This window comes from Cololabis saira, chromosome 9, assembly GCF_033807715.1.
Source record: "Cololabis saira isolate AMF1-May2022 chromosome 9, fColSai1.1, whole genome shotgun sequence".
Lineage (NCBI taxonomy): Eukaryota > Metazoa > Chordata > Actinopteri > Beloniformes > Belonidae > Cololabis > Cololabis saira.
The window spans coordinates 1,805,711-1,815,797 of NC_084595.1; the positions used below are offsets into that span (position 1 = coordinate 1,805,711).

The 10,087-nt window shown below is 44.9% G+C and overlaps 1 protein-coding gene across 1 annotated transcript; it reads right to left on the reverse strand.

Moving 5' to 3' along the window:
- Positions 1-4,834: 4,834 nt before the first annotated feature.
- On the reverse strand, positions 4,835-9,310 carry LOC133450834 (uncharacterized). The gene is made up of 3 exons (XM_061729739.1): positions 9,217-9,310; positions 7,027-7,803; positions 4,835-5,157 (listed from the first exon to the last, which is right to left on the reverse strand). The coding sequence occupies exons 1-3, from the start codon at positions 9,290-9,292 to the stop codon at positions 4,835-4,837; spliced, it is 1,176 nt and encodes a 391-aa protein (XP_061585723.1). The 5' UTR covers positions 9,293-9,310.
- Positions 9,311-10,087: the final 777 nt, after the last annotated feature.

Genomic DNA, 10,087 nt, shown 5'->3' on the forward strand with positions numbered 1-10,087 from the left:
TAGAAGGTACAGGAGTCTCCTACCCTCAAGTAGAAGGTACAGGAGCCTCCGACCCTCAGGTAAAAGGTACAGGAGTCTCCTACCCTCAGGTAGAACAGGAGTCTCCTACCCTCAGGTAGAAGGTACAGGAGCCTCCTACCCTCAGGTAGAAGGTACAGGAGCCTCCTACCCTCAGGTAGAAGGTACAGGAACCTCTTACCCTCAGGTAGAAGGTACAGGAGCCTCCTACCCTCAGGTACAAGGTACAGGAGTCTCCTACCCTCAGGTACAAGGTACAGGAGCCTCCTACCCTCAGGTAGAAGGTACAGGAACCTCTTACCCTCAGGTAGAAGGTACAGGAGCCTCCTACCCTCAGGTAGAAGGTACAGGAGCCTCCTACCCTCAGGTAGAAGGTACAGGAACCTCCTACCCTCAGGTACAAGGTACAGGAACCTCCTACCCTCAGGTACAAGGTACAGGAGCCTCCTACCCTCAGGTACAAGGTACAGGAACCTCCTACCCTCAAGTAGAAGGTACAGGAGTCTCCTACCCTCAGGTAGAACAGGAGTCTCCTACCCTTAGGTAGAAGGTACAGGAGTCTCCTACCCTCAGGTAGAACAGGAGTCTCCTACCCTCAGGTAGAACAGGAGTCTCCTACCCTTAGGTAGAAGGTACAGGAGTCTCCTACCCTCAGGTACAAGGTACAGGAGTCTCCTACCCTCAGGTACAAGGTACAGGAGCCTCCTACCCTCAGGTAGAAGGTACAGGAGTCTCCTACCCTCAAGTAGAAGGTACAGGAGTCTCCTACCCTTAGGTAGAAGGTACAGGAGTCTCCTACCCTCAGGTAGAAGGTACAGGAGCCTCCTACCCTCAGGTAGAAGGTACAGGAGCCTCCTACCCTCAAGTAGAAGGTACAGGAGCCTCCGACCCTCAGGTAGAAGGTACAGTCTCCTACCCTCAGGTACAAGGTACAGGAGTCTCCTACCCTCAGGTAGAAGGTACAGGAGCCTCCTACCCTCAGGTAGAACAGGAGTCTCCTACCCTCAGGTAGAAGGTACAGGAGTCTCCTACCCTCAGGTAGAAGGTACAGGAGCCTCCGACCCTCAGGTAGAAGGTACAGGAGTCTCCTACCCTCAGGTAGAACAGGAGTCTCCTACCCTCAGGTAGAAGGTACAGGAGTCTCCTACCCTCAGGTAGAACAGGAGTCTCCTACCCTCAGGTACAAGGTACAGGAACCTCCTACCCTCAGGTAGAAGGTACAGGAGCCTCCTACCCTCAAGTAGAAGGTACAGGAGCCTTCGACCCTCAGGTAGAAGGTACAGGAGTCTCCTACCCTCAGGTAGAAGGTACAGGAGTCTCCTACCCTCAGGTAGAACAGGAGTCTCCTACCCTCAGGTAGAAGGTACAGGAGTCTCCTACCCTCAGGTAGAAGGTACAGGAACCTCCTACCCTCAGGTAGAACAGGAGTCTCCTACCCTCAGGTAGAAGGTACAGGAGTCTCCTACCCTCAGGTAGAACAGGAGTCTCTTACCCTCAGGTACAAGGTACAGGAACCTCCTACCCTCAGGTAGAAGGTACAGGAGCCTCCTACCCTCAGGTAGAAGGTACAGTCTCCTACCCTCAGGTAGAAGGTACAGGAACCTCCTACCCTCAGGTAGAAGGTACAGGAGCCTCCTACCCTCAGGTACAAGGTACAGGAACCTCCTACCCTCAGGTAGAAGGTACAGGAGCCTCCTACCCTCAGGTAGAAGGTACAGTCTCCTACCCTCAGGTAGAAGGTACAGGAACCTCCTACCCTCAGGTACAAGGTACAGGAACCTCCTACCCTCAGGTACAAGGTACAGGAGCCTCCTACCCTCAGGTAGAAGGTACAGGAGTCTCCTACCCTCAGGTAGAAGGTACAGGAGCCTCCTACCCTCAGGTAGAAGGTACAGGAGTCTCCTACCCTCAGGTAGAAGGTACAGGAGCCTCCTACCCTCAGGTAGAAGGTACAGGAACCTCCTACCCTCAGGTAGAAGGTACAGGAGTCTCCTACCCTCAGGTAGAAGGTACAGGAGGCTCCTACCCTCAGGTAGAAGGTACAGGAGTCTCCTACCCTCAGGTAGAAGGTACAGGAGTCTCCTACCCTCAGGTAGAACAGGAGCCTCCTACCCTCAGGTAGAAGGTACAGGAACCTCCTACCCTCAGGTAGAAGGTACAGGAGGCTCCTACCCTCAGGTAGAAGGTACAGGAGGCTCCTACCCTCAGGTAGAAGGTACAGGAGTCTCCTACCCTCAGGTAGAAGGAGCCTCCTACCCTCAGGTAGAAGGTACAGGAGGCTCCTACCCTCAGGTAGAAGGTACAGGAGTCTCCTACCCTCAGGTAGAAGGAGCCTCCTACCCTCAGGTAGAAGGTACAGGAGGCTCCTACCCTCAGGTAGAAGGTACAGGAGTCTCCTACCCTCAGGTAGAACAGGAGCCTCCTACCCTCAGGTAGAAGGTACAGGAACCTCCTACCCTCAGGTAGAAGGTACAGGAGCCTCCTACCCTCAGGTAGAAGGTACAGGAGTCTCCTACCCTCAGGTAGAAGGTACAGGAACCTCCTACCCTCAGGTAGAAGGTACAGGAGCCTCCTACCCTCAGGTAGAAGGTACAGGAACCTCCTACCCTCAGGTAGAAGGTACAGGAGTCTCCTACCCTCAGGTAGAAGGTACAGGAGTCTCCTACCCTCAGGTAGAAGGTACAGGAGTCTCCTACCCTCAGGTAGAAGGAGCCTCCTACCCTCAGGTAGAAGGTACAGGAGTCTCCTACCCTCAGGTAGAAGGTACAGGAGGCTCCTACCCTCAGGTAGAAGGTACAGGAGTCTCCTACCCTCAGGTAGAAGGTACAGGAGGCTCCTACCCTCAGGTAGAAGGTACAGGAGTCTCCTACCCTCAGGTAGAAGGTACAGGAGGCTCCTACCCTCAGGTAGAAGGTACAGGAGTCTCCTACCCTCAGGTAGAAGGTACAGGAGGCTCCTACCCTCAGGTAGAAGGAGCCTCCTACCCTCAGGTAGAAGGTACAGGAGTCTCCTACCCTCAGGTAGAAGGTACAGGAGGCTCCTACCCTCAGGTAGAAGGTACATGAGCCTCCTACCCTCAGGTAGAAGGTACAGGAGTCTCCTACCCTCAGGTAGAAGGAGCCTCCTACCCTCAGGTAGAAGGTACATGAGTCTCCTACCCTCAGGTAGAAGGTACAGGAGGCTCCGTTGCCGCACCACCAGACTCAGTAACAGCTTCGCATACCAAGCAGTCAGAAAGCTAAACCCCCCCCCCCCCAACCCATGAACACTCAGGAGTATGTAACATCACCACTGTGTCACTTTACTCACCGTTTAATGTTTATCTAAATAATTGCCATTTGCACTCATCCCTAGTTATAGTGTAACTACATTATCTTATGTGTAACTTTTTAAGAATGTCTGTCCATCTGCTGTGCCTGCGCCTGCGCACTTTATATGTTTATATGTCTATATGTTTATATGTTTATATGTTTCACCATGGGAAGTGGGAAATGTCCCTCTCGATCTCTGTATGTCTTGACATATAGCATAAAGCTACTTTGACTTTGACTTTGACTTTGAAGAAGTTTAGCTGCATATATCAGTACTAGTATCAACAGTCTGGAAAAACTTCATTTAAAGTACCGGCATATCAGATATGAGCAAATATTCAACATCCTGCATCCCTCGTGTTTACACAATCAAATTATGAAACAATATCTTTACCTTCTTCTCTTTTATTCCTCCCCCTCCTTTCTTTCCTCCTTTTCCTGTATTCCTGCAACCTTTTCCTGTATTTGTAACCAATGACTCCAGAAACCAAGACCAGCAGCAGCAGCAGCAAACCCACCACCACTCCTACAATAACTCCAGTCCAGTCTGCAACAGAAAAACACAAGAATTAAAATGACAGTTTCTGTGTTTTTGATGTCAGTGATTTGAACACGAGTCTCAACAGATCACAGCACACATGAACATTCACAACTCTGTTACTGTTTGTAGCTGCAGTTTCTTAAATCTGTTTTATTGATTTATGACCAGTTCTTGAGCTAAAGTCAGTGACACAGAGTTCTTTGAATGTTTCCACTATTTACTAAAACAAATAATTCAGAATAAGTTAGCAACATTAAAAGCCTCCATCTATAGCAGGAAATGGATGCAGTTGTGTGACTCACGGTCAAACCCTAACACTGTTGCTCTGACGATCTACGTCACCGACAACTTACTGCTGCAGCAGACTGATGTCATGCAGATGTTCATACCATCAGTTCAACTTTTGACATGAACAGAACCAAACAGCAGCACTCTTTCCTTTTAAATAATCAAATTAACCATGAGACATGACCAAAACTAAACTCTTAATAACTTATTCTGGCTCTAACACTTTTAACTGTCTTACCTTTTGGTATGTGAAGAAAGGTGTATTTCACGTATGTTTCCTCTTCATCCCTGAGTTCACATTTGTATGTTCCTGTCTGGTCTGAAGTTAAATGCTTCAGAGTGAGACCTCCTGTCTCTGATACAGTCATCACGTACTCCCTCCACCTCTCTCTAGTGTTGTAGAGCCCTACATGTCCCGTCTGGGTCAGTATGATCTCTTTGTGGTTAAATGTCCAGGTGAGACACTTTATTGGATAATTGGCGGTTGAGCAGGAGATGTATGTCTCAGTGTTTGATCCATTTATAACTGCTGAAATTACAGTAAACAAGACATGGAATGATGAAAAACCCAAAACGAAATAAAACTAAACATCAGTTGTAAAGGACAAATGCTTTTGTAGACGACATGAACATCTCATTAAGGTCTTCGTGGCACTGAGAGCCTCCACATAAACATTTAAATGTCATTTGTACCTGGTTGAAGCAAAATGGATCTCCTCCTGCTGTTTGCTGGAGTGCTGACGGTGCAGATGTAGTCCAGGTCAGTATCTCCGTCTGAAAGTACCAGAGAGCTGCTGATGCTGTAAAGCTGCTGTTCAGTCTGCTGGACTGTTGGTGGGTTCTGCAGGTTCTGCAGGTTCTGCAGGTTCTGCAGGTTCTGCAGGCTCATGCTGGATGGAGGATCGGTGGTCCAGGTGAGTCCAGGTTCAGGATAGATCCCCTCTGAGCTGCAGGTGATTTTATTTTGTACCTGTTCTATGTTGACGTGCTGGACTGGAGCTGGAGGACAAATATGCAGTTGTTAATGTTGTTCACGTCACTGAAACCCTGTTTACTTCACGCGCTTCAATCTCGGTTGAAAAAGTACTTTTCTGGTCATTCTTTCAAAGTTAAGGTCAAATGTATTTATATTAAAAACAACCGAGGTTTACCAAACTGCTTTTACAGCTAAAATAAAACAATATCCTGTAAATAATCCACCTCAAACTACATCAGTTAAAGCACAACTAAAGATGATATATAAAGAGAAGAGGTCTAAAATTCAACTTTAATTTAATGCCAGCGAGTAGAAATGAGTTTTCAGCAGAGATTTAAATGCAACAACAGTTTGAGTTGTTCTAATTCACAAAAACAGAAATTGTTCCAGGAAATGGGACCATCTACAAAGAGACTTGCTGGTCTCCAAAACTAAAATAGACTTAGGATTCTCTATTGTGGGCCAGAGCTGTCTCTCCTAAGGAGATCTGTACGAGAGCAGACCATCGTGTCCAGCGGGAGACGCGTCGCTCCAGGATGTGCAAGGAGACGCTCTTGTTGTCACTTACCTGGAGAGCGCTGGAGAACAGTGAGACCATGTTTATGTATTTGTTTTCTTCTTTTTGGGCATGGTACTACGTGAAGATCTGTACTTTCTGTTGTGGTTTGAGTAATTTTTCTGTTGATTAAGATTTGGGTGCATGATTGGAGGACTGGTGCATGTTTGATTTATATTTTGGACTGCTGGGACATTTGGGGGGGTTGCATTTGTCATTGGATGACTTTGTTTCCTCGTTGAGAGGGTTTCTTTTGTTGGTTCAGTGAAGATGAGTGGGAAATTATCCTTTTATGTGAACTGCTTGAGTTGCAAAAAATGTCCCTCTGCAGGCTGTTGTCAAATCTTTGCATGTGTTTTTTTCCTCCCAAAACTCTGTTTCCGTGTAAACGAGAGGCCAGGACGCAACATAATGTTTGGGTTTTACCGACTTAGCGTCGTCCCGTAAACAGGCCTTAAATATCACAAAGTAAAACCTGTACTGGAAACACTTGTAATTAAATAAAACCTTTTTATGCTGTCTCAAGGTATTTATTCAGACATATAGATAATCCAGTTTACTGTAAAAGCCTGGTGGAAATACTTTTTTTGCATTTCCATGTGTCCTGCATTACTGGACGTGAGTTAGTCGGTCAAATTAAAGTCATCAAAATCTAGTGTCCAGCCATTTTTGGTCTCATTTATTCGATGTAGTTGTGCTGTAAAACTACTTAATCACTATGCATTACTGCATTACATCAGGGCTTTACTATTATACTACTATACTCTATTACTCTGAATAATCATTTTAATCATCCGTTGCCTTCTTGTTCTTCTGTTGACTGTTTTCACAACAGCGATGGTAGCAGTTACAATTATTTGTACAAAACTAAAGAGATTTTTGTTCATTTTCTTCAATATATGTTCAATATCTGTTCAAAGTTGAGATCTTCTGTATCTTTGTTGGAAGAGAAGTCTCGCAGGATGAGATACAGAGAGTTACGGATGTGGAGAGAGAACTAGGAGAGTTACGCTCATAAAAAGAAACACCAATGGAAACAACGACCCCGCAGCAGTTTGAAAAAAGTGTAAATTCCCTCAGAAACTGTCGTATGGGCGTTACGAGTTTAACAACCACTTTAGCAGTTATGTTAACTTTGTATCAGCTATTTTATGTCTGAGACAAACTCAGTGAGTTAATGATAATCCTTTACAATATGTTAATAAGGAAGAACTGCTAAACTGTGTTTCATTGTTCCTGCAACAGTAAATATCTGTTCTATTCTGTTTATTACAAAAACAACCTGACCAACAGACTCAAACATCTGAATATGCTGAGGTTTTTATTCTCCACATACCGTTCACATTCAGGTTGATGAAGTTCTCCTTGTTTCCAGTGATGGTGCTGACGTTACACAGATATCTGCCCTGGTCCTGAACCTTCACTCCTGTCAGCAGCAGGGAAGCGTTTCCTCTGGAGATCTGGTCCTCAAACAGAGATGTTCTTCCTCTGAACCTCTGGTGCTGCTCTCTCAGTCGGTCTTGTTTGTGATAGTAGGAGTGAACCTGGGACTCTGGTGGAGTCTCTTGAACCCGGGACTCTGGTGGAGTCTCTTGAACCCGGGACTCTGGTGGAGTCTCTTGAACCCGGGACTCTGGTGGAGTCTCTTGAATCCAGGACTCTGGTGGAGTCTCTTGAACCCGGGACTCTGGTGGAGTCTCTTGAACCCGGGACTCTGGTGGAGTCTCTAGAACCCGGGACTCTGGTGGAGTCTCTAGAACCCGGGACTCTGGTGGAGTCTCTTGAATCCGGGACTCTGGTGGAGTCTCTTGAACCCGGGACTCTGGTGGAGTCTCTTGAACCCGGAACTCTGGTGGAGTCTCTAGAACCCGGGACTCTGGTGGAGTCTCTTGAATCCGGGACTCTGGTGGAGTCTCTTGAACCCGGGACTCTGGTGGAGTCTCTTGAACCCGGAACTCTGGTGGAGTCTCTAGAACCCGGGACTCTGGTGGAGTCTCTTGAACCCGGGACTCTGGTGGAGTCTCTTGAATCCAGTGGATGACAACGTCATCATGAGCTGTGAAACTGCAGGGTAAGATACAAGTCTTGCTGACCTGACAGGAGACCTGTGTATCTGCAGAAACATCAGAGGAAGACTCAGAAGAAGACTTTAACACGAAACTCAGACACTTTGAGGAACATTCAGTTGTGTTATGTCTTCATTAAATATCTGCGTATAAAAAAACTGATAGAATAAAAATGGCCGGTCATAATTATGAACTTTAATTAGGTTTTATTTTGCCTACATAAAATATTGTCATGCAGTTATAAACATAACAACTATTTGTCCAACTGATAAAATCAAATATTCTGTTTTTCTTTCTACGTTTGTTTCCATCCATCCCTGAGAGAAATCATTTATCCATCAGAGTGAGAATATATTTCCAGTCTGAACAAACACGACTTCCATGTGAAACGTTTTCACTGTGACTTCAGAATATCCAGATGTGTAACGTAAAAACAAGCCACACAGGAACAAATGTGATCCAGAACTTAAAACAGCATCATCACCGACATAGATGAAGAGATCAAAACATTCAAACGACAAGAGAACGTCCCAGTACATCGTCCTGACTACCAAACATGAACTCAACATAAAATATCACTGATTTCTGTTAAGATCCTTCTCTTCAGGCCGGTGAGTTCAGACGTCACAGCAGACACATAATCATTATTAACACAACACTTTGCTCTCATAGGTTTTTTGAAGAGGAGTTTGACAGCAGTCTGGCAGTAAGAGTTAATTATTAATTCTGAAGGGACATAACTACAATTTTATCTGTTAACGTAACTTTACTGTAATTGTTTAACTTGACAGTTATTAATATTATTATTATTATCATTATTATTATCGTTATATATATTTTTCTATTTTTCCTGTAAAGGTATAATGACTCCTTTTTTTCGACCAAACTGAAACAAATCTACATACAAACCTCCTGACAAACAAGCTCCATGTTGATGTCTTCACCGCCACCTTGTGGTGGAAACTAAACACTACATCAGTAAAACAACGACGGACGAACGACACTTAAATAAATGAATACAAATTTACATTTTAGTATTCTTTTTGTAAGTACGATGTTCTTTTTGTAATTCATATTGTTAAGTGCCTCTGTTTTTGAAAAAAATGTTTAAAATAACCAACCAACATCTTCTTACAAAAAAAATACTTAAATAAATAAATACATAAAAAAGGTAGATTTTAGCATTGTTTTTGTTAGTAGGACGTTTTTTTGTCATTTGTATTGTTGAGTTTTATGCCTCTGTTTTTGCTAAATTGTTTAAAATAACCAACCAAAATCTTCTTGCTACTTCGTTTATGTAGGATATTTTGGACTTTGATTCAGGTCCAGAGACGCTTCTTCCTCCTGCTGTCGACGGTTGAAGAATCCCGTCAGCAAAGTTTCAACTTTCACAGCATATTTATGGATTTAATAAACCCGTCTTTTCTATCCAAACTGGCAATAGTTAACAGCTTACTCACCATCATTAGAGAAAACCGAGGAGCACAAAAACAGACCATAAAGCATACAACTGATGATTCTGTTCATGTTCTTCATCTCTCTGCTGCAGTTGACGGTTCATTCTGGACAAAAGTATTTCTGATTATTTCCTGCTTGATCAGTTCTCCTGACTGACAGGTTTTGCCTCAGGTGTGGTGGGTGTGTCCGTTGCCATGGGGACTCATTAGCTCGAGCCTCACCTGAAATGTGCTGTTGCCGTGAGAGACTGCAGAGCTGTGGAGGATCTAGGGAGACGCTACTGGGGCTACAGCCCCGGATGTTTTCTCAAGAGCAACAGATCTCCCTTCTGAGCTGGTCTGAGTAGAATGTGCAGTACTAGAACTCACCAAAATTAAAAACAGACATAAGTTAAAAAGAATACAACAAATGAGATGCAAGAAATAAAGGTCACAGTGCATTGTGGTAGATTACTGAAATGCAGCAGTAAATCTAGAAACATCCTCTTTGGTGTGTGTAGCCCTCTAAAGAGGAGCACACACACCAAAGAGGTCCGTTTAGATGAAACACTCAGAAATAAAGAAATAATACATTTATCCATCAGACTTGCATCATACCTCCTTCCACAGCTCTTGACAGGCTGCTCAGATCCTGTGGGGTTTGGATTTTCTCTCCGGTCACTGAGCCCTCCCTTTACCACGGAGATGCTGCACCACTTGGATGGTTTGATTTTCATACGAGCCCAACTGATGTTCTGCTCTAGCTTCCTGAGCAGTCTCCTGGGTCATGGTGGTGGTGGACAAGGTTGGAATATTGTCCAAATATACTTTAACAGGGGGGAGTTGCAGACAAGAGCCCACCTGTTGTTTTGAGGCTTGAATCATGACCTCCATT

Coding starts and splice junctions, on each gene's coding strand:
- LOC133450834 (XM_061729739.1), bottom strand. CDS start 9,292: ATGAAGAACATGAACAGAATCATCAGTTGTATGCTTTATGGTCTGTTT. Junction 7,804..9,216: donor CTCGGTTTTCTCTAATGATG/GTGAGTAAGCTG, acceptor ATGTTTCTGCAG/ATACACAGGTCTCCTGTCAG. Junction 5,158..7,026: donor CATCAACCTGAATGTGAACG/GTATGTGGAGAA, acceptor TTTGTCCTCCAG/CTCCAGTCCAGCACGTCAAC.